We start from the raw sequence: 25019 nt of genomic DNA, 5'->3' as shown, positions 1-25019 counted from the left end.
TACCTCTTATAAAACCACATGTATTAGGAAATTGTGCAATTGAAAGCTATTTCATTGAAGTACTCCACTCTTAGTTCTGCATTCTGTTTCCTCTTTCTGAACAGGGAGTATACAGTGATTGGCTCTTCCGAGCAGCGTCAAACATACAAGAATTACTTTAATACTGAGTATAGTGAGTACCGGGGCCTCCACGCTCGGATAGAGGGCATCACCCGGCAGTTCACTGTGCTCGACACTGAGCTTAAGCAGCTCCAACAAGGCACAGACAAGTACAAGGTACGACCCCTTTGGCCCACTGAAGCATACCGTCTACGGTTCTACCTAAGCTGCAATATGGTGTTATTGTTCCGATGTTCAACTTCAGGATTCATTATGGTGGTGTTATTATTATTATTACAATGTTCAACAGAATTAATTTGTAGTTAATGTTCTGACAATCACTGATTGACACGTTTATTAATTGTTTTGACATTTTGTCTTTTCTTTTAGACAATCCACAACCAGATACTCCAAGAGTATCGTAAAATAAAAAAGGTAATCTTTGCATCTGACGATTTTGTTTCTCATAAAGCTGCTCAGGTCATTTTTCAACAAACACTGATTTTTTTAACTTTCCTTCACAGACGAATCCAAACTATAGCCAAGAGAAGAACCGCTGTGAATATCTACACAGCAAACTGTCACATATAAAGAAACTTATAGCAAAGTATGATCAACAGCAACTTCAAAACTGGACTGGTTGACATTTTCTCTTTTCTCTCTGCCAACCGAAGAAAGAGAAACTCTGGATTCTGTTAGCTCTAAAATAACTTATTAAAGATGCCATGAAGGGAGGGATTATTCCTAAATATGCCATGAAGGGATGGATGATTCCCCTCATTGGGGCCAAAAGCACTAGTGAGGACATGCAGACCACATTTCTTTTTGTTTTTTTCTTTCGAAGATGTGACACTGGCATGTTTGGCCAGATCTCTGTGTAGCTACACTGCATCCGGAAAAGCTTTGCGTGCTGTTTCTCATACTCTTTCTCATACTCTGTCCTAAGTGCACAGAGATCTCTCAAAATGGAATATACACATTCTTTGGAGATCTCCAAACAGCCTTTCCTGGTTTGTATACTGGGCCGTGGTGGTGACACTGAAATGGAGTCGGCAGATCTTATGCCAAATGCAAATAGTTTGTTTGAGAACAGATAAAATGTAATGAATTATGATATCACATTTTTCCCCACATATTGAAATGGAAGATTCTAAACTTTATTTTACTGTTTGTTTTTTTAATTTATTATTTCATTTTTGTTCTTCTATAGGAGTAACAAGTTCTGTTATTTTACACTCCTCAATATCAGTACTACAAAGCAGTGTCTTGTTTTGTTTTTTTCTTCACATCTTGAATGTTAGTCAGTATTTTATGCAAAAACTTCCTTGGCAATCAAATTGTCCATCTGTTGCAATTCATTATTTTCTTTCCTTTTTAAAGAGATGCACCTATCCCCATCAATTTAATAAAGACAATGCTATACAAAATCCAGTCAGGCATAGGTGCCTCTGCTTGGCTTTTCTTACAAATTGTTCAAATGTCTTAACCAGAAGGACATCATGTAAGAGCAGCCTCAGGTGATAGGAGCTTACTGAATTTAAAGGGTTAACACAAGCTGGGAAAGTCTGTTCTTTTCACCACCAGGGCAAGATCTGATTCTGTTTTTCATATGGTTACGGTGATGGTACCTGGCTATGCCTGTATGCAATGGGCCGAGGTTGTTTTCCCTATGCAGTTAAACCAGTTCACAATGGTGTCAGACTCAATTTGCCAGACCAACTGCCATGTACACCAGGCAAATTTGGATCCTTGTATTTTTAACAACTAATGCATACAGGGAAGATGAAATAATCGGTGCTTTGACCTAACGTAGTCTGTTTAATCACAAGTTGGAAGATACAGTATTGGTATACCCCATGCAGCAGCTTTTACCATTGTAACTGTTTTCTTTGCGACTGTTTTAAAGTGTACTTGAATATATTGGTAGTATAATTTCCCTCTAATTCATGCAAACAATTGGCTCTTAAACAAGGGTTTTATTTCCTATATCTAGTACTTGTTCATCTATATGATTGTCAAGACTGTTAACCCAAGACCAGCCTCGCCTATCTTCCAAATGGAGTGGATGACTTCTATTTGTATCTGCTAGGTTAAAGTATTCCAGGTCTTTTGTGTCCTGAACTCCTGAAATGATCAGGAACGCTGTAATGTTTTTGGAATCTATCACTGAGCTCTCCCGAAATCACTGTTCAGTCAATTTTGGTCTAGTCAACTAATGCCTTTCTGATCGACCTTTCTACGTGAATATTATAAATAGTTAATCTTGTTACTCTTACCTGGGTTTTCTCCAAATGAGACGTTTCCCTTTGTCCATCAGAGTTTGTGCTTTATGAATGTTACAATGACCAGTATTTGTATCTTTACTTAAAAGCCCTTCCTAAGGAAATACAAATCCAAGCAAAGGCCTGATAAAACCTCTATGGTAACTATTTCTGACCAGCATGAATAGCAAAATAATGCTCTCCCATGAATCGAGCAAACAGCAAAATCATTTGGTTATGTTCTACTTACCATTGACAAAGAATTGTTGATTTAGTTGACGTCATTTGCCCTATGAAAATTGAAGTCTGGTTACGACGTGACAGGGGGCTCTTATTCACTTCAAATGGGATATCATGCGCTCAGAGGTTTCAATGTAATGTATCATCACCTCCTGAAATACAAACATGGCCAATGCTCAGATTCATTTATCACAATGCTGATTATTGGGGCTGATTTGAGATTGCCCCTGGATTGAATGTTTTGTGACCAGAATCAATTCTCAGCATCACCCAGTACCGTGGAACCCTTTGAATAAGTGACTTTTCATCTCGGAGTGAGTTTTTATAGTGACATTCTGAAAGGATTACTCTATACATTTCTCTTGCGGTCAAATCTATTTTGATGCATTTCTCATCAATAAAGATGGTTAAGGCATTTATTTGCTCAGATATGGAGCTAAGTTGTTTTTAGTATGAATTGCCAGTACAGAACACTGGTATGAGTTGAATGTGCCAAATGACCTGTTGTATAGGTTTTCATATGACTAGAAATGGCTTCGGAGGAGAGTCTGGGATATTGGCACTTAAACCCAAAGCACGCTTTTTGAAACCATAAGGGATTAGGTCTGGAATTGACATATTTCAATAAAATTCTTTCAAATCCTTATTTTGGGTCGTTCTGAGGTGGTTATTGCACTTTATCGTATCGCATTTGAAACACACAAAACACACATTGAGTTTGAGGGAAGTGTTAAATATTACAACTGTCAAATTCTAAACATTCGTGATCATGATTTTCCTTACCCCTTTTCAGTCGTAACCTGAGATTTTACTGAATACAGGAAAGGGGTTACTTTCTATACCAGTTCCTTTTGGTTCTAAATTGTTCCTCCTTCCTAGTACCTTAATTGTCCAGGGTCGTCAGTTGTTTTACTGATAATTGTACCGTTTCCTGCCCCATTTCTAAATATGATTTCCCCATGATAATTTGCCAGGAAGCCTATATTTAGCCCTGTGGACATGAAATCATTGGAGCCTGATAAGAAATTGTGGCAGACGTTTGACTTTTCTATTGACTAAACAATATAATCGGAATTTGTTTAGCTCCATTGTATCTTGTCTCACCTGTCCTTGATTAATATGAAAACCAGTGTAAAGACGCAACATCATGGCATGTAGAGATATTGAGACAGTACAGTATTGACGTCAACAGTGAAACTGGATGTATTGCCTCACAATCCTCTTGGGGGCAGCAGTACTTTGTTTTTTGATTGCAGTTTGTGTCCATGACTATCAGGAGAAAGCTTCTATGTGCATCAACAATGCTATTTGGCCTTGGAGCGAACACTGAGGCAACATTAGTGTGAGAGGTTCCGTTACCACAAAAATGTATCTCTTCAATATCAGGGGTCTTCAATATCGGGTTGGTAAAGCCCAGGAAAGCACAATCATGTACTTATCAGAATACCATTCCATAGGCCATATGTATGCTGTGTATTTCTGGTTCTGTTGAGCTTCATTCTATCCCACAGGAATGTTTAGTTTTCCTGGCTGATACACTTGAAATTTGACTCCAATAAAGGCATTGGCATAGCTGTGTGGGCAGAAGATGGCTATGTGTGGCTAACAGGAGGGCCGCAATCTGACGCACTGTGAAAGAACTCAGAAATCCATACATTTATCCAGTTGGCCAGGCTAAGCTGCCTTTGGCTCCCGTCCGAATGTTGGCCTCAGCTCAGGGAGCTTGAGGGGTGTCAGCGAGTTCAGTTTGGCAGCTTGCCCTGTTCCTGGTTGACTCCAGGCTTGCCCCCTCTCTCCACTCAACAAACACTACCACACACTATTCAGCCTCTCTACAGAGCCCCTGACATGTTTATAACTACACCAGAGATTAAGGGCTTTGCCTGTGTTCTGTCAGTAAGGCATAATCCTCTCAATTGTCTGTCCTAAAGATAGGGCTGAGATATGCTCTGTAGATTAGAAGTACAGATCGCCACCCTAATTTGGGAAAGTAGGTAATGTTTGAGTGTATCTGGCTGATTTAAATTACCTCTACACACCTACATATTTGATCATTACACAACGGGTCCATGCATATGTACAGACTCAACACTGTTGGAGGAGGGGATTACATAAATACAAAGTATTGATCATTTTAATTTGGAAACAAAAATGAGCTTCCATCCTGAGCCTCCCATTCCCCCACCCATCCAACATGTCTCCATTCAACCACCCTTCCCTCGCAACCACCACTTATACCCTAAACCCCCCCCCCCCCTAAAATCCACCCCTTCCCTGTGGAAGCAAAGAATGTAAAAATGTGCATGACTGTCCATGTGGGTGCCGGAGTGAGAAAGACAAGTGAACCAATCAGCAAAAAAGCACAGCCCTCTTCATTAGATGCATTGTGCCTTTAACATCAAGGACCCTTTCTGGACTCTGAAGTCAGGAAGAGTTTGGTATCAGCCAGACTAGATTTCGGACCCGTGCTGTTGAGTGTATGTGCATTCATGCTTCAGCACTGCCGACGCGGCTGCAGAACTGGCAGGAGTGCTCCTCATTCTTCTTGTGTGTACGACAGTGCTGCAGGTAGGTTGAGCGATGGCTGAAGCCGCCCTCCACAGCACTAGTCTGGGCAGACAAAGGTCATCCCACCCTTGTGGAAATGCAAATGGTCCTTTAGTGACACCTCCCATTTAAAGTTGCACCCACAGATGGTGCACCCGAAGGGATCTTCTGTGGAATTTCTTATGCTTTGTCAGGCAGGCTGCCTGCTTGAAGCCTTTATCACACTAGGCACAGACGAAGGGAAGAATGTCTTCATGCACCACCTGATGCTTGTCAACATCAGCTTGAAGCTTTTGCCACAGATGGGGCAGGAGTATGGTCATTGGTCAGAGTGGACCAGTCTGTGCTTGATGATGTCAGAATTTCAAATGAAGCGCTTGTAACACTGAACACTCGTATGGCATCTCTCCACTATATATCTGCGGATGATCCTACAGGACATAATGCAAAAGAACATACACTTTTTGACAAGGAATCTACGGGTGTGTTCTAAATTGCCCATAAGCAGGATTCAAATGTTTTACAGTAGCATCCATTTTCTATTGCTACTGTGATCTCTGCATAATGTAAAGAATTTCTCACCCAGATCAGTTAGCATTTTGTCGTGCACTTCTTGGGTGTTCCACATCTTACATTTCTGGTTCTAGTTTTAGTGGTACTACAGTGACAATTTCTCACTCTTTTACTCTCTCATTTTGTCCTGCTGCATTTGTTGAAAGTTCCAAGTCTTCCTTTGAGGTTCTAGTTTTACAGTGACTCTCTGATTCTAACTATCCTGTTGTCCTGTATACCTAGGTCACATTTGTCATTTGAGGTTCTTGTTGTGGCACTACAATGATGTGGAATTTCTGATTCCTCAGTGACACAAGTGTCGTGAGTATTCTAATTTCACCGAAACATCAGTGACCTTCGGGTCTGTTTCACTGGGGTATTGTTCTCAGTGTGACTATCACAACTATTTCTGTTGATCACATTCTTCCTCTTCGCTTTTCACCTTCATTATCCTGCAAAAGAAAAAACAATTTGTTAAATTCTTGTTTAAAATGAATTATTATATTGCAAATAACTAACAGGTCACTGTCATTGGGCGTTAATATCATTCTCTTCCCTATGACAAGTATATCTTGAGGGTCAAAATCACTGGGTCAGGGTATCTCTGGTGGCTCTCCCACGATGAAATGCTGTAATATAACAGTTCTCAGTCACGGATGGGTTGTTAAATCACAATGTAGACAGATGGCTATACACTGAACTACAATGTAAAATGCAATGTAGTTCACGAAAGTTCAACAGAGAGGCTGGTCTGAATGCTCATTTAACTTCAGTAAGAATAACAATTCACTTTGTTTCCTATTCTATCGGCATAGTGGGAATGAATACAAACGTATCATCAGCATAGCATCTTGTTTCTTCTTTTTCCTGTTACCCATGTGCGGAATATCATTCACCTTTTTACCTTATAGCCTAAGCACGGCACAATAATGCTCCTTCCTCATGCTTGCTATTTAACTTATGGGCTCACTCTGGCATTGTGCACCTTCCTCAAGCTCAACCAATGGGAGTAAATCTTGGGATGTATTTGTATGTCAATTTACCCTTTGTTCTCTCACTTCGTGATTATCAGCAACAGTTTTGGACAACCCCACCACCTATAACCTTAAGGCCAGTCATTGGAAAACCTTTCACCCAGCATGGCAGTTTGGATGCCAGCAGCCCCACATGCCATCACCTGGCTGAGGATCTTCCCTCGGAAATGAGACTGTTCCCAAAACTGTTTAATAAAATGTCATATTACATTCAGTATTTGTTGTTCATTCAGTTAAGCCTCTACTTGACTGAAATTACAGCAGTAAGGCTCAGAGTCAAATCTGAGCAGTAAAATTGGGCGTCAGGATTAGAGCCCTGGAAACCCAGCTACACTGGTCGTGACACTCAGACCCTGATCCTGTGTGTTGTGACGGAACACTGTTCTTTTTAAAAGGAACCTAATTGCAAGCAAGGAGCAATGGGGAGGATGGTATAGCGGAAGCAGATGTGGAACGTTCATTGGATGGGGGTGGCAAAAGGATGAATTGACTTTTGTACAAAATAAATGGGAAAAGGAGCCAAATTGCTGTGGAAAATGTCAAGATCTGTTCATACTCCATATCTGGTAGGAGTGCGTTTTTTACATGTAAATAATGTATGCCAGACTTGGTGAATCTGTTTGAAGCATTTAAAACGGTGGAGAACACTTTGGGTAAAGTGAAATCGGTGACGATCACGAGAAGTGGGCTTGTTTTCATTTTGTGTGTTTCTGCGGATTAGAAAAGGTGTGTGTTGGGTCTCACCCAAATTTATGCATTTTCTTTGATCTACGGAGCAGGGCACCTGTCAAAGCAGTAATTTCTGGAGTCTCGACACTAGCTGTACGGTGTTTCCTCCAACACTGGCTTCAGGGTTAAATGAGCAGTGTGTCAAGAAGCAGTGCGGCTTGGCGGGGTCGTGTTTTTGGAGGATGCATGGCTCTCGACCTTTGCCTCTCCCAAATCCAAACGGGAGTTGTTGATGCACGAAGGACGAATTGTGTGGTAAATGGCATGAAGTTTTTCCTGTTATTTAAAAAAAAAAAAGTATGCGTAGTGTCTCCCTACCCGAGTGGAGCTGGGATAGGTCTACTATCTTGTGGGAGCCTTTATATCCAGGCCTTTACAATGTAACTGCTGTAAAATGTTTGGACATGTAGCGATTGTCTGCACATGGGAGAAGCCAAGCTGTGGGAAAGATTATGATGATGGAGACTGTTTAGCAGAAGAGAATAAACAAGGAGCAATGTGTTGTAACTGTGGAAGAGAACATGAAACAAAGTACGGGCAGTTCAGAGAGTCTTAAGCAGAGGCTGTCAAAAAGGTTGAAAGAAGAAATGGTCTCTGAAGGTCCTATAGTGAATACTGTAGGCCTACAGTACTGTTGATCATGCCATTTTATTATACCAGTTGTCCTCGATTGGCCTGAACTCTGACACCTGTTCATCTTAGTGACAGAACTCATTGTGATTGATGGTTTTAAGTCAGAATTTCTTGAAGTACATAAAGGTGTTCCGCAGGGGTAGATACTAGGACCTGCTCTTTTCACTATATATAAAATTCCATTGCTCAATCTGTTTAAAAAAAAAAGTATAATTATTATATGTGTATCATACTTATGTACTCAAACTGCTGACCTGGCTGTGACAAGGCTACAGTCCGATTTTGCAGTTGTGCAGGAAGCCCTTACTGATTTAAAACTCATACTTAATATGAGCAAAACTACACTGAACAAAAATAAACATGCAACAATTTCAAAGATTTTTCATAGATTTACAGGAAATCAGTCAATTGAAATGAATTTGTTAGGTCCTAATCTATGGATTTCTGGACTGGGAATACAGATATGCATCGGTGGGTCACAGAAAAAGGGTAGAGGCGTGTGTAGTGGCTTCCTTTCCTCTTTACCATAGCCACTGCTCCAGCCTGAAGAGGGGTTGTTTCGTATGCATACAGTCCACACTCAAGGTTTCCAAACTCCCAAAATATTCAATGAGATCCAGGGATATGGTGCAACAAAAAGGTTTATTCTCATCTAATAAAAAAATGATTCTCCAATCAACTTAAAGCAGAGATTACTTGACATTACTTAACATACCGGCCCCTAACTGCACTGAATGCACAACAATTACTTAATATTCAAACGTAGAGCCAATACACAAAACATTCTATACCAGAGCACTATTACAGTTCATAGCTATATACAAGGTCCTATATAGGAAAAGAGTCCATAGATTTGTCTGAGTTGAAGTGTTCAGGTGTTCAACTTCCAAAAAATGTCAACATTTGACATCCAAAAATGTAAGAGTACGACATCAACGAATCAAAGGTGCACATGATTCAAAGATGGAGCACTGTGTGTGTGTGTGTGTGTGTCTCACTCCGCCGCCTCAAGGAGCAGACAGAGTTTATTGGTCTTGGTCTTAACCATGATGCTCCGGACAAGACTATTGGCCCATGGCAAAGCCTCCACCACACACCCCATTAGCCAAGAGTTCCCAGGGGTGGTGTCATCGACGATGACCACAAGGTCACCAGGACTGAAGTTTCTCTTAGTTTTGATCGGAACAGTCTATATCTGGTGTGACCACCATTTGACTCATGCAGCGGGACATCCTTTGCACAGGGTTTGTTTAGGCTGATGATTGTGGCCTGTGGAATGCTGTCTCACTCCTCTTCAATGGCTGTGCAAAGATGCTGGATATTGGCGGGAACTGGAACACGATGTCGTACACGATCAAGAGCATCCTAAACATGCTCAATAGGTGACATGTCTGAGCATGCAGGACATGGAAGAACTGGGACATGTTCAGCTTCCAGGAATAGTGTTCAGATCCTTGGGACATGGCGCTGTGCATTATCATGCTGAAACATGGGGTGATATCGGCAGGTGAACGGCATGACAATGGGCCTCTGGATCTTGTCACGGTATCTCTGCATTCAAATTGCAATTGTGTTTGTTGTCCATAGCTTATGCCTCCCCATACCGTAACCCCACCACCACCATGGGGCACTCTGTTCATAACATTATCAGCAAAACGCTCACCCATACATGCTGTCTGCCATCTGCCCGGTACAGTTGAAACCGGTATTCATCCGTGAAGAGCACACTTTTCCAGCGGCCATCGAAGGTGAGCATTTTCCAACTAAAGTCGGTTACAATGCCAAACTGCAGTCAGGTCAAGATCCTGGTGAGGACGATGAGCATGCAGATGAGCTTCCCTGAGACGGTTTCTGACAGGTTGTGAAGAAATTCTCATGTAAGAAGGGCTTCATAAATAAATTTGATTGATTGGTTGTGCAACTCCACAGTTTCATCAGCTGTCCGGGTCCAACAAGTGAAGCAGCCGGATGTGGAGGTCCTCGGCTAGCATGGGTACACGTGGTCTGTGGTTATAAGGCCTTTTGGACGTACTGCCAAATTCTCTAAAATGGAGGCGGCTTAAGGAAGAGACAATATTCAATTCTGTGGCAACAGCTCTGGTGGACATTCCTGTAGTCAGCATGCCAATTGCACGCTCATTCATCTTGAGACATCTGTGGCATTGTGTTGTGACAAAACTGCCCATTTTGGAGTGACCTTCAGATGCAATCGTTGTGCAAGAAAGAATGAAAGTCTGAGCCACCAGTAAGTACAGATATTAATATAAATCCCCCTGCATAGTACGCACAGCCGGACAATTTTCTCAAGGCTTCTGGAAAGAAATACCTGTCAGCATGCTCAACCGATGTTGGTCATTCAGCCGACAAAAACTTTCAACTGGTTGTCCCCAATCAGCAAAGAGTCAGAGACCGAGCCTTCTCAGGTCTCTCCTTCACCCGTTACGTGGTCTGACCCACAGAAGCCTCCCACCATTAGCTCTGACAAATTGAAAACCTTAGTCATTGGTGACTCCATTACCCACAATATTAGACTTAAAAATAATTATCCAGCGATCATACACTGTTTACCAGGGGGCAGTGCTAACAACGTAAAGGTTAATCTGAAGAGGGTGCTGGCTAAGGCTAAAACTGGCAAGCGTAGAGAGAATAGGGATATTGTAATCCACGTCGGCACCAACAATGTTAGGATGATAGTCATAGGTCACCATGTGCAAGATAGCTTCAGCATGTAAATTAGCTAGAAAGATGTGTCGGCATCGAGTAATTGTCTCTCACCCCCTCCCAATTAGGGGGAGTGATGAGCTCTACAGCAGAGTCTCACAACTCAATCTCTGGTTAAACTGTTTTCTGGCCCTCCCAAAATAGATTTGTTTTTGATAATTGGTCCTCTTTCTGGAACCATCAAGCCTGGCCTGCTGAGGAGTGACGGACTCCATCCTAGCTGGAGGGGTGCTCTCATCTTATCTATCGACATAGACAGGGCTCTTACACCACAATGAGATCGGGTGCAGGCCAGGCAGCAGGCTGTTAGCCAGCCTGCCAGCTTAATGGAGTCTACCACTAACACAGTCAGTGGAGTCAGCTCAGCTATCCCCATTGAGACCGTGTCTGTGCCTCAATCTAGGTTGGGCAAAACAAAAACATGGCGGTGTTCGCCTTAGCAATCTCACTGGAAAAAAGGCCTCTTCCATTCCTGTCATTATTGAAAGAGACTGAGGCAATCATAGTCAATAATTAATAATTGGCCTGACTGAAACATGGTTCAAGCCTGATGAATTTACTGTGTTGAGGCCTCTCCTCCTGTTTACAACAGTGACCATATCCCCACGCATCCCGCAATGGTGGATGTGTTGCTAACATTTACGACAGCAAATACAAATGTACAAAAAAATCTAATAAATGACTGTCCTTTGAGCTTCTAGTCATAATCTATGCAGCCTACTCAATCACTTTGTATAGCTGCTGTTTACAGGCCTCCTGGTCCGTATCCAGTGTTCCTCATCGAGTTCCCATCAGAACTTGTAAACTTGCCTGCAATGACAAGCTCAATCCGATGATGCTGTGACACACCGCCCCAGACCATGACAGACCCCCCACCTCCAAATCGATCCTGCTCCAGAGTACAGGCCTCGGTGTAACGCTCATTTCTTCAAAGATAAACGCAAATCCGACCATCACCTCTGGTGAGACAAAACAGCGACTCATCAATGAAGAACACTTTTTGCCAGTCCTGTCTGGTCCAGTGACGGTGGGTTTGTGTCCATAGGTGACATTGTTGCCGGTGATGTCTGGTGAGGACCTGCCTTACAACAGGCCTACAAGCCCTCAGTCCAGCCTCTCTGAAACAATTGTGGACAGTCTGAGCAATGATGGAGGGATTGTGCGTTCCTGGTGTAACTTGGGCAGTTGTTGCCATCCTGTACCTGTCCCGCTGTGATGTTTGGATGTACCGATCCTGTGCAGGTGTTGTTACACGTGGTCTGCCACTGCGAGGACGATCAGCTGTCCGTCCTGTCTCCCTGTAGCGCTGTCTTAGGCATCTCACACTATGGACTTTGCAATTTATTTGCAGCATGCCTAAGGCACGTTCACGCAGATGAGCAGGGACCCTGGGCATCTCTCTTTTGGTGTTTTTCAGAGTCAGTAGAAAGGCCTCTTTAGTGTCCTAAGTTTTCATAACTGTGACCTTAATTGCCTACCATCTCTAAGCTTTTAGTGTCTTAACGACCGTTCCAGAGGTGCATGTTCATTAATTGTTTATGGTTCATTGAACAAGCATGGGAAACAGAGTTTAAACCCTTTACAATGAAGGTCTGTGAAGTTATTTGGATTTTTACGAATTATCTTCAAAAGACAGGGTCCTGAAAAAGGGACATTTCTTTTTTTGCTGAGTTTAGTTATGGCAGATAATATACATTTTTGGTGACTTCAATAGTCATATGGAAAAGTCCACAGACCCACTCAAAGGCTTTCAGAGCTATCGACTCTGGGTTTTGTCCAACATGTGTCCGGACTTACTCATTGCCACACTCATACCCTGGATCAAGTTTTGTCCCGTGGAATAAATATTGTGGATCTTAATGTTTCTCCTCATAATCCTGTACTATCGGACCACCATTTTTACATTTGCATCGCAAAAAATAATCTGCTCAGACCCCAATCAAGGATCATCAAAAGCCGTGCTAGAAATTCTCAGACAACCCAAAGATTCCTAGATGCTCTTCCAGACTCCCCTCCACCTACCAAAGGATGTCGGAGTACCAACATCGTTTAACCACCTAACTGAAGATCTAAATTTAATCTTGCGTAATACCTAGCTGTGATTTTTTTTTTTTTGCATAAAAATCTTGGTGGGCCCCCAAAAAATTGAAGCATGCCAGCAAAGCCACTACACAACACTAAACAATACATTAATTGCACTATAACGGTGACAAACGGTAACCACAAACTGTTAGGGCCTACATAACGCTGGCCCAACATCTTACCACTGCTACACCTGGCTATCTGGCAGTGAAATAGTTAATTCAGCCTCATTTACTGCCTTTAAAAAAACATAGCTGATATGGCTGACTTGCTTAAACAAATGTGGTTTCTACTGACAATTGAGAAGTACAAACTATGTCATAAAGGGACGACAAGCGGATAAGAGGCAATCCGTAATTTCAATTAAGACAATGGGCGAGCTAGGATGGACATAGTCAATATAACTATTTGTTTCGCACTTTTGAAATGTACAGCGACAGAATTCAGAACATGGGCCATTCTTACAGTGTTCTCCCTGACCAAGTAAGAACCGTAAGATAAATAAAGGGGGCATATAAGCAGACAATGAAAGCTCTTAAAATATTAAATGATTACATTTCTCTAAAACTGATTTATAGCCTACATGTGCACCACCAAGTCAGAACAGTAGGCAAAATTAAGAGGGGTAAATAGACCAAATTATTAGGGTGAGGCACATGGGCTACCAACATCTTACCACACAACATACACTTAGTATTATTATTCAAAGGTGAATTTGTGATTTCCAACTTGTTGTGTAATGTTTATGGACGATGAGCACCGATACATTTTATCTATAATTTCTCTTCATATGACAAGGATTAAAAAGGATTTGCCAGTAGATTGTCGGATTTGACTCATGATGATGACTGCTAGATAAGATTTTGAATGTATGATGTTGACATGATCAGTCCAATCAAAGCTATTGTAGATATATCGTGATTTGACGGCATCTGTGGCCAATGACCTCGAGCCTTCTTGGATGGGCACTTCCAATGTAACGCTATGGCAGCATCCAAGGGGCTAGAATGTGAGGTCTACCCTTAGACTTGGCGGTTACGTAGTGTCCCCATGAGTGACAGAACACTGAGCCAACCACGTCGCAACGCTCTGTATATTCTGCTGGCCTGCCCCACCATCACAGAAAGCACTGAGCTTGGCTGAAAAACCTGCATTTGAGGGGCCTTACTCAAGAAAACAAAAACTTGACCATGTTTGTATTTTTTATTGTTTGCAAACTGATATGTGACACATGAATGCCAAAATAACATGCAAAACAGGCAAGAATTTTTTGCAACAAATGTGGGGCTCAAAGCCCCACCTGCCCTGAATGATGGGTCGCCACTGGTAATACCATAGATGCAGTCGCACCCCTAAAAACAAAAACTAGCTCCCTAGTATATAGAAAATACCCGAGCCCTGAAGCAAGCTTCCAGTAAAAATGGAACAGAAATGGAGCTCCACCAAACTGGAAGTCTTCTGACTAGCTTGGATAGACAGTACTGTGCGATATCGAAGAGTCCTTACTGTTGCTCGATCATCCTATTTTTCCAACCTAATTGAGGATAAGAACAATCCTAAATGTATTTTTAATACTGTCGCAAAGCTAACTAAAAAGCAGAATTCCCCAAGAGAGGGGATGGCTTTCACTTCAGCAGTGAACTTCATGAACTTCTTCGATTAAAAGATCATGATCATTAGAAAGCAAATTAGACGCCTCTTTGAATCTGCATGTTTCTTCAAAGCTCAGTTGTCTTGAGTCTGCACAAAATTGCCAGGTCCTAGGATCAATGGAGACAGTCAAGTTTTTTTATCCTGCAATGGAGACATTCATGAAATCCACACATTCATGAAAATATTAATGGCCTCTAAACCTTCAAGCTGCATACTGGACCCTATTCCAACTAAACTACTGAAAGAGCTACATCCTGTGCTTGGCCCTCCAATGTTGAACATAGCACCCACAAAACACCATTTTCAAAGTCAACAGCGAAGAGAAGGCTTCGGGATGCTGGCCTTCTAGGCAGTGTTCCTCTGTCCAGTGTGTTATTTTTCCCATCTTAATCTTTTATTTTTATTGGTCAGTCTGAGACCTGGCTTTTTCTTTGCAATTCTGCCTAGAAGGCCAGCATCCCGGAGTCGCCTCTTCACTGTTGACGTTGAGACTGGTGTTTTGCGGGTACTATTTAATGAATCTGATAGTTGAGGATTGAGGCATCTGTTTCTCAAAATAGACACTAATGTACTTGTCCTCTTGCTCAGCTGTGCACCGGGGCCTCCCACTCCTCTTTCTATTCCAGTGGACCTGAGCTGTCCCCAGTCCACCTGGTCGTGCTGCTGTTCCAGTTTCAGCTGTTCTACCTGCGGCTATGGACCACTGACCTGTTCACTGGATGTGCTACCTTGTCCCGGAACTGCTGTTTTTGACACTCTCTCTACTGCACCTGCGGTCTCGACCTCTAAATGCTTGGCTATGAAAAGCCAACTGACATTTACTTGCATCCTCTACAACCACTGTGATTATTATTTGACCCTGCTGGTCATCACGAAGAACAATCTGGCCGTAATGGCCATGTACTATTATAATCTCCACTCGATGCAGCCAGAAGAGGACTGGCCACCCCTCAGAGCCTGCTTCCTCTATAGGTTTCTTCCTGCTGTTTAATCAGCTTCTTCATATGTCACACCTGTCAAGTGGATGGATTCTCTTGGCAAAGGAGAAATGCTCACTAACTGGGATGTAAAACAAAATTGTACAAAATTGAGAAATAATCTATTTGTCCGTATGGAACATTTCTGGGACCTTTTATTTCAGCTCATAAAATATGTTGCGTTTATACTTTTCAGTATAAATGATTGTTGTATTCAAGTTCTCGTAAGATAGTGCAGATGTAATCCATCTGAGACAATCGGATGGTTCTATAATCGAACGAATACCTGCGCTCTTTCTGTTTACAAAGCCCTGCTCAACAAACCTGACTTAATTAACGTCACTGTTAAGATTTAAAATGACAAGTTATCAAACTCGTTCACAGGGTTGGTTAACTCTGGAGACTCCTTTGATGTCTCGAGAGTTAGGTAGATCAGCCTTTGGTTTCCTTGAGCCTTGTGTGTAGAATGATCTACAATGCACTATAAGATTGGAGGAATCGGTGCCTCTAGGACATTTCAGACAGTTGTTAAGGGACCTTTTTACAGAAGATTGTTTTGCTTTTTGTGTATTGTATGTGAATGTGTAGTTCAATGTGTTTATGGTATTTTGACGTATTGTGGTGCTATACAGGGCTCATATTGAAAAGAGGCTTTGACTTTTAAAATAAAAGATCAAATAAAATGGCAATGGTGGTAAACGGCACCGCTTAAGTTGAAAAGAAGTCAAGATTCACAGCTATGAAACTGAACATTTCTCTTGGGCAAAATGTGTAGAATTGTAATAAGTTAGGTGTTTTCCCAAACAAAAGCGCGTGTGTGTGGGGGGGGGGTGTCCCTGAACTACAGCATTCTCTCTCTCTACATTGGTTGGCTACACTGGTGGAAGCAGAGGGATGCCTATAGGCATTTGTGTAGAACCTTACAATGCCTAAAGTCAAGCAACATCAAGGGGTTTGAACCTCTTAGCATAATTTGCAGTGACAGCACAGATACAGTAATCTTTTGGTGACAGGGATCATGGTTGAGCCTTCCCCACCACCACCCACCCTGAATTTGAAACACTGGTGTAAGAAGTGGGATAGCACCCAATTGAGTGTGTCTCTTGTACAAGATCCATCACCACCTCTGAACCTGAAATAAGGAACGCAAACTACTTCGAGGTCTGCCTCTCTGCTCCATAACAACAAAAATATTACTTTCGAAATTCACTGTCACAGTGAGTAAAAAAGTAAAATTGTATTTCCCGCCAGTTGGCCGTTATTGCTCCCGGAAAATCCCAGTCTTACAGAAGATAATGACTCGTTGTTTTCGTCATGGTCACTGTTCGAAATGTAACAGTCCGGTTGTACACTCCCGGTAACCGTATACTTCCCCTGCTCTGAGTCCCCCCTCCCTGACGATTTTGTCACTTTGGTAGAGGCCGTTTTGCCTTTTTTTTTCACGCCGAGCGGAGCAAGATGGCGGCTGTACTGCCGAGGACGAGGTGTAGTTGCCGCTCGGCATGAACATTATTTTTGAAATAAATGTATTAAAACCAGACGGAAATATTTGAACGTCGGACTACAAGGGTCGTGCACTACTTCACTCCATTACAATAATCGCCATTTTTTATATTGTGTTAAGAATTTTCTTTCTGACAACATGATCACATTGTAGTTGCTAGCTCACTAAACTAGCAAGCATAGCCAGCCTACCACCGTAGCAAACGCAGGAGAAAGTGTAGAATGGGAGAAAAGCTCGAACTCAAGCTGAAGTCACCGGTTGGAGCAGAAGCTGCTGGTTATCCGTGGCCGTTACCAGTATACGTAAGTATTTCAATTTATAACAATTTGCCAGTTAATGTATAACTTGGGCAACCAAGTCAGTACTGGAATTATTAATCTACAAACGATAATTCGCTAACGGTAGCTACTAGCTAATGATCCGCTTGCTAGCTAAGGTTACTTACGAAGCCACGGCAAGACATGCAGGTCAGACAGACGGCCCACCAGTGTACCGCCACTGAGTTAGCAATACAGTGTAGATAATACATTTTCGGAGCTATCCAGAAGCAACAAATGGGCACTTGGAGTGAAAGTAGATATTGCATTACGGTATAACGTTATCCATCCACTAAGTGGGATAGGCACCTAATGTGGCTACAGACTGAACCTAAAACCAAAAGGCTAATTAACGTTACTGTAGTAGTATACACATCATTATATAGGAGGATTTCACAAATCACACGAGAAACATTGCACACTTAGCTAACTACATCGGTTCCTCGTTTTCATAAGTCTAGCTGACATTCCACGATAGGTCATTAAGTTAGCTTTAACAGTTTTATTTGACTCGCGTTATAATTCTGTCTAACATGCTGACCAGACCCCGTACAACGCGCGTATGTTGATTTGTCTACCCACAGACGCGATCAAGTCACGCAGGTTGAAATATCAAAACGAACTCTGAACCAACTATATTAATTTGGGGACAGGTCGAAAATAATTAAATATTTGCCAATTTAGCTAGCTTGCTATTGCTAGCGAATTTGTCCTGAGATAAACATGGTTATTTTACCAGAAATGGACGAGTCCTCTTCCCTGACAATTAATCCACAGGTAAAAGGTTAAACTATGTTTGTTTCTAGTAATCTCTCCTCCTTCAAGCAGCTACTGCTGCTTATTCTTTGGACTTTATATGGCAGTTGGCAACTAACTTTAAGGTGCATTACCACCACTGACTGGACTGTGTACCTCAATTCCTGTTTCAATCACCTATGTAGGTATATGGTCCTAAAAACCAATGAGTAGATGGCACGTGGGTGTATGCTCCTAAAAACCAATGAGGTGATGGGAGAGGTGGGACTTGCAGTGTCACAAATAGAACCAAGTTCTATTTTAGCGGCTGGCGAAGCAGATGCTCGCGAGCAGTGTGGGTGCAATGATTGAATAACATGTATGTGTATATTTATTTTGCAATGCTTACGCACGCAACACCAGCGGTGTGGTCAGCATGAAATGTTAAATATTTAACAAACATTAGCTAGCTTGCAAACTTTAGCACCTGACCTACTTACTAGCACATGCATAAAAATGGGTTGGTTTACCAGTAAGTTACTTTGCTAACTACTTGCCATGTATTTATGTTAGCAAGTAATCTTTTTTACGTGTGGGTCAGACTCTGGGATGTTTTTAGCGAGACCCCAAGTGGTGTAATGTTAAAGTACTTAAGTACTTTACTTTACTAGTACTTTACTATTTATATTTTTGACAACTTTTCATTTTACTCCACTAGCGTTACATTCCTAAAGAAAATTATGTACTTTTTACTCTATACATTTTCCCTTACACCCAAAAGTACTTGAGGAGTACTTAAATACTGAACAGGACAGGAAAAGGGTCCAATTCACGCACTTATCAAGAAAACAACCCTGCTCATCCCTACTGCTTCTGATTTGGTGGACTCACTAAACACATGCTTCATTTGTAAATTATGTCTGAGTGTTGGAGTGTGCCCCTAACTATCCATAAATATAAAAAAAAATCTAGTATCAAGGGCAATGGTGACATAATTTAGGACCTTTTAGGTTGCAGTGACACATCTATACCCTGAGTGGAAACCAGATTGCATACCAGAGAGAATACTATAGACATCAAGAAGTTCAGTCAGTTGACTATTGGCACGTTTTTCCAACACTTTTGATAAACAGGGTAAAATAGGATTAGGCCTATAACAGTTAGGATCAGCCTCATCTCCCTCTTTAAATAAATGATGAACATTGGCTGCCTTCAAAGCAATGGGAACCTCCCCAGAGAGGAGAGACAGGTTAAAAAGGTTGGATATAGGCTTGGCGATGATAGGAGCAGCAACCTTAAAGAAGAAATGGTCTAAACCATCTGACCCAGATGTTTTTTGGGGGTTAAGTTTCAGGAGCTCCTTTAGCACCTTGGAGTCAGTGACTGCCTGCAGGGAGAAACTTTGTTGTGGGGCAGGGGAAAAGGAGGGAGAAGCATTGGGGATAGTCTCATTAGAAGGGGTGGGAGATGAGGAAATGTTGGACGGGCAAGAATAATAATAATAATAATATATCCCATTTAGCAGACGCTTTTGTCCAAAGCGACTTACAAGTCGGCTGGGGCCACTACTTTTTGCATATGGGTGGCCCCAGTGGGAATCGAACCCACGACGCTTGGCGTTGCAAGCGCCATGCTCTACCGACTGAGCCACACAGGCATGGCTGAGTCAAATAGGAATCCTGACTTAATGAAGTGGTGAAATGGTTTATATTTTTACAATGGTTTATACTTTTACTTTTGGTATTTAAGTATATATTTTAAATTACATTTACTTTTGATACTTAAGTATATTTAAAATGAAATACTTTTAGACTTTTACTCAAGTAGTATTTTACTGGGTGACTCCCTTTTACTTGAGTAATTTTCTATTAAGGTATCTTTACTTTTACTCAAGTATGACAATTGGGTACTTTTTCAACTTCCAACACTTTTGATAAACAGGGTCAAATAGGATTAGGCCTTCAACTCTCATTTCCAATATGTGGAATTCAACTCATGTATGCATTTCATTTTCCCAAAACTTTCAGTAATGTTAGCTATAAAAAAGGGGGGGGATTTGTTTAGCAAGGTATTGTGCAGAAAAATTACAGCCACTGTAGTAGCTAACTGGACTATAGCTGATGAAACTCAACACAATGGTGAAGGAAGTTTCTGATGAACTCCACCAACAGAGTTGATCAGAGATCAGGCTTTGTGGAATTCAGCTCTGACGACAAGGTCAAAAGTATTTCCTTTTACTTATGTTGGTCCTCTGTATTTACATGCCTTTCTTTATTTGCTGAAATCATACTTTTTAATAAAATGTTAATCAAATACAACCACCTACTGTTTCATTATTGCTGTTGCTCTAAGGGGGCAACTCAGCATGAATGTACATGTGCCAAATTAATCTCAACAAGGAAACATTTAGTGGCTGTATTTCATTAACGCTTTATTAAAAAGTATGAATTCCAGCCAACAATGGCACGCAACTACAGAGGACAAACTTAGGTACAGGTTATGCATTTCATAATATAATTTATTTAAAATATTGACCTTGGGCGAATAGATGTTGTCGGAGCTGAATTTCACAACGATTATTAGAAACTTCCTTCACGATGGAGTTGAATTTAGTCAGCTAGCTGGAATCCAAATGCAAATGGCTCTGCATGGTGGTCACTGCCTTTAATGACGTCTACTGTTCCTGTTATTGCATAGAAAGATTGTTGCACACTCTTTGGGAATCTGGGGGATAGCTGGCGACTGAGCTTGAACCTTTTTGCAACTTGTTTGGATGAATTATTACACCCCTGCACTCATGAGACAAAGCACCTTCTGTGCCAATAGGAAGAATGAGCACATCAGAAGCTATAATTTGCAACTGCATAGAAGGAACGCTACACAATTCCCCATAACTGTAGTTCCTTATATTTGTGTTTCAAAAGGCAAGTTGTGGATGGCAAAAGTCTGCACCCACTATGGTTATATTTAGCTTTTTCACTGGGTCACAAGAAAACAATGAAAATTAGGGATATACCATCCCATGTCACTCCCACGTGTATCTCAAATTGTTTGATCACAAATATCCATCCCAATTTTGAAACCAGTGCAGCAAATTCAGGGAATTAGCTGAATGAGTTGAACTTGAAACCTAGTCACGAACATAAACGTTAACATCCAATACAATATTTCTAACGGAGTTTAGTCTACTCAAACATGTTTTAGTGCAGAGGCGACTATTAACAGCCAGCAGCAAGGGTGTGTTAGACTGAATACTAATTACAACTCTTTTGGGATCCAGAAATAGCCTATATAGCTTGAAGAATATATGGAGGACTAGGCTACGTTTGGGTTGTTACATGCAAATGCCACTGGATAAACCTGTAGGGTAGGTTGAATGTGGACAATAGTCTACTGCATTCCATGGTTTTTTTTAAAGCTTTTGCAGACTGGTGATCCTGGGTAGATTTAAAAACAGTTGATTAAAAACAATGAATCAATGCTGAGTGTTCTTTATGATGTTAACACCATGTAGGGTTGGACCGTATTTTACGATATACCGGTATGGATACACGGACCGGTTTGGGTTTTTACTTTACCTTCTATAATGCTATTTGAGTGTTTGGTTTGTTAAATGTGATGTAACTTCTGTTTTTATAGTTTACTTCGCTACTTCAGTCAAATGTAATTCGAGCAAACAAAATTAACTATACAGTCTGATAATACCAGTGATGGTGTAAACCTAAATCTGTATTTTGTTTGTGCAACAGTATCTTTTTAATCAAAGAGGAATACATTAAGCATGAATGTTAGCTACATGAAGAATCTAAGAGAGAACATTAAATGTAGCCAAAAATGATAGGGTCCCCAAGTTAACACTTATCAACACTTTGGTTCCTACCTACCCTGTCACAAAAACTCCTCCCTGGCATTTTCTTTCATTTTCATGTAAAACAACACTATTCAAAATGCCCACTATTTATATTCTAACTATATAATTGGAATAAACTTTCTATTTCCATGATTCCAACTGTTCACCAAAGTTTTTTAAATTTAATTCGCAAGTAAATATTTGCTTAAAAATAAGGCCTATATTGTTTGCCCATATTGTGCAGCCCTAGGTAGCAATGTGGAAATTATCTCAAATGAGTGCCTAAAATGCAGAAATGTATGACAATGCTGAAAATAAATTTTGGTTGAAGTTGAATTGAACAGTATAAAACCATCAGAATGGAGAAAGACCCATTGAAGTCACTTAGAATGTATATGTTAACACCCTAGGGTCACTCACTACTCAAAAAGTAAATGTAGAAGTTTTATTAATCGAAACATGAAATAGTGTCAAATACCATCAAACCATCCAATATGTTTTTTTTATACTGTGATGTGGTATTTTGGCCATATCACCCAGCCCTTGGACCATTACCAAGCTTCTTTAGATTTTGCATCAATATAGTTTAAAAAAATTGCACAACATGCTGCTGTAATATTTTAACCTATGTCGGACTTACTAGATAGAACATATGTTGAAAATATTTATTTCAGTTTGGGCCCTAGTACAACTCCAACAACACATTTGCTGGCAGATTTGAGTGTGTTTAGACCTTGCATGTGCAGCATGCCTTGAACATATCCTTTAGCTGAATGCTAAAGTTTAGCAGATTGTACAAGCGAGAACTGAAATGGAAGCAGATTAAATGGTTGTGGTTTGTCTGGTGGCTTCAAATGTGTTTCAGGTGTATTTCTCATTTTATAGTAAATTGTGGTAAGACTGTGCAAAAAAATAAAAAATAACCAGAAGCAGAATTTCTCAGAACAGCACGGTGGATTGTTGTCTGTTTGGGGCCTGTAGTGTCACACTGGGTAATGCTCCTTTACGTCAGAGTACAGGAACTAGGCAATGCTGCTGCTGACGCAATCCTCCACAGTTGGAGTCGGCTGACATCACTCCATTACGCCAGAGACCGATAAGAGCACTGTTGCATGACTGGCCTTTTCTCAGGAAAAGGCATTTTGCAAACTGTTTAGAGCTGCTGGTGCCTCAGTTATTCTGTCAAAGTTGGTGTCTTGATATCATAAATATAGACTTAAATATCATAGGCATGTCCTGTACTGAGTAACGTGGCAGCCAGTGCTCATTATCTGTATGTGTGGAGTCTCAGCACTGTTTTCAATAAGGACCTAGACAATTCCTCAATATGCACTTTGAGGACATGAAGGGGCGTTAAATAAGAGTAGGATTACAACACACTTGATTCTACTTGAGTCTCCAAATCACATACCCTTGATGTCTCATTGTGGCTATTTTTGCACAGTTTGATCTATGGAAGAGGACTGTAATGACGCTTGAGCAGACTACTTCATTTCCATGAGTATGTTACTGTGCAATATGTCACTATTCAGATTAATTTGTATTAATAATGCCGCCCACTGCTCTCCACCACAAAAGATACATCACACATATTCCAGTACTTCTGACTCCCGAAGTGCAACCCAAATCGCCCCATTCACCCACAGATAAACAACGCACACTGTGCTCTTGTGTTGTGCAGTGAACAACAACAGAGTTGTGATATATGCTGCCTGCGTGTCTCACCACATCGACGCTGTTACCACCACATGCTTGACTACTCTTTCTCTCACACACCCAGTCACCATCTGCAGATTTAAATCATCCGTAACTGCTTCCATATGAAGTACACCTCTTCTGCTGCAGAGGCCTTTGTTCATTTTTTTCTTGGTGCTTTAACTAAAGCCAGAATGCCTTTAAATAAGACACTACTTCAATCAATGTCATCTTGCCTAGTTTGTGTTGTCGATAGCCTACCTAATAGTTGTTCATGTGTTCCTCTCAAGTGTGTTTGAAGTTCAACTTTGTAACAAGCGAATCACTCCTTAGACAAACCATGTGACCTGTGTTATCAGTGAATGGGATAAGGCAGTATAAGGCAGTTCCACCTGCCTCCCTCACCAACTGAACAACATGCGAGTGAAAACAGATACTATAAGGACAATAAGTCATTGGACCATAGTCCAAAGCTTTAGAAGCCTGTCACCATGTTCTAGGACAGGCAGCGCTTTGAAGAAAAGGGTTTTGACGGAGTCAGTTATCTTTCTCTGTGGTAATGATATCACTGTTGCAAACGGTTAGTTATTTGATTATTGGCCATTGGTAATGCGTAGTGAAGCAGGCATTATGCACGGCCGGCTGTGTGTCATGGTGAGGTGAAGAGAGCGTGAGAGGGAGGGAGGGAGTGGGTGGTTGCATCAGTTCCGTCGTGTGCCCACAGCAGGGGGTCAGGGGGAGCGGAGCAGAAGAGAGAGTGTGGGATTGGCTGAGCGCTCCTATCTCACGTGCCACACGCTCTCTTTCTCTTAGCCAGAGTTTATTTTTAGCACCACAGTGGGTGTTGCTGCGTGCCGTCTGTGTGAGCGGCAGGAACACCCCCCTCTCGCCGCCTCCGCACACACTGCTGTCAGTCTGGGACGAGCGCGTTAACCCTCGTTTTGGCTGCATGTATTCTGTGATGGTTGCATTGCTAGGCTATTCATAGCAGCGTTTGATTCTCTTGTGAAACGCTTTGCCTTCCTTGTGGCAGGAGATTTTATTTCATACCCTCTCCTCTGTGGTGCTATAATCTCAGGCCTGGTGTTATTGGCAGCAGTGCCATGGCGGGAGTTGTGGCGCTGTTGAGAGGAAAGCGCTGAGCCTAGTAACTGGAGGCTGCTACTGTGCCAATACCAATCCAGCTGAAAGCAGCTGGGCCTGGCTGGCTGGAGGTAGCTCTCGACCTTCTTCCATCACTCCCACCCTCCGTCCCTCCCAGGCCCTGTGCCGGAGCAGGACACAGAAAGTGGGTCACTGGGTCAGCTCAGGCTCCCAGCAGCCAGTGTGACTGAAATCCTGCAGTTCCTCCCATGCTGCAGCAGTGCTCTGACAAAACCCAGCTATCCTA

The 25019-nt window shown here is 41.7% G+C and overlaps 2 protein-coding genes across 5 annotated transcripts in view; both read left to right on the top strand.

The window, feature by feature from the left end:
* The window catches only part of LOC135512790 (RNA polymerase II elongation factor ELL-like), a 43559-nt gene extending 40313 nt beyond the window's left edge, over window positions 1–3246 (top strand). For both annotated transcript variants that reach the window (XM_064935170.1, XM_064935166.1), the window contains exons 10-12: window positions 105–276; window positions 490–534; window positions 624–3246. In XM_064935170.1, the coding sequence (XP_064791242.1) occupies window positions 105–276; window positions 490–534; window positions 624–743 (337 nt within the window). In that variant the 3' untranslated portion in view covers window positions 744–3246. The remainder of the gene's footprint in view (window positions 1–104; window positions 277–489; window positions 535–623) is intronic.
* Window positions 3247–16622: 13376 nt separating this feature from the next.
* The window catches only part of dot1l (DOT1-like histone H3K79 methyltransferase), a 28575-nt gene continuing 20178 nt past the window's right edge, over window positions 16623–25019 (top strand). The window contains exon 1 of one of the 3 annotated variants that reach the window (XM_064935163.1): window positions 16623–17334. In XM_064935163.1, coding sequence (XP_064791235.1) covers window positions 17254–17334 — 81 coding nt within the window. In that variant the 5' untranslated portion in view covers window positions 16623–17253. The remainder of the gene's footprint in view (window positions 17335–25019) is intronic. The other 2 variants (XM_064935164.1, XM_064935165.1) reach the window with 2 other exon arrangements.

The sequence above is a fragment of the Oncorhynchus masou genome, chromosome 24 (assembly GCF_036934945.1).
Source record: "Oncorhynchus masou masou isolate Uvic2021 chromosome 24, UVic_Omas_1.1, whole genome shotgun sequence".
NCBI classification, from domain to species: domain Eukaryota; kingdom Metazoa; phylum Chordata; class Actinopteri; order Salmoniformes; family Salmonidae; genus Oncorhynchus; species Oncorhynchus masou.
The sequence above is the reverse complement of the archived record's forward strand: the minus strand, read 5'-3'. Positions and strand labels throughout refer to the sequence as shown.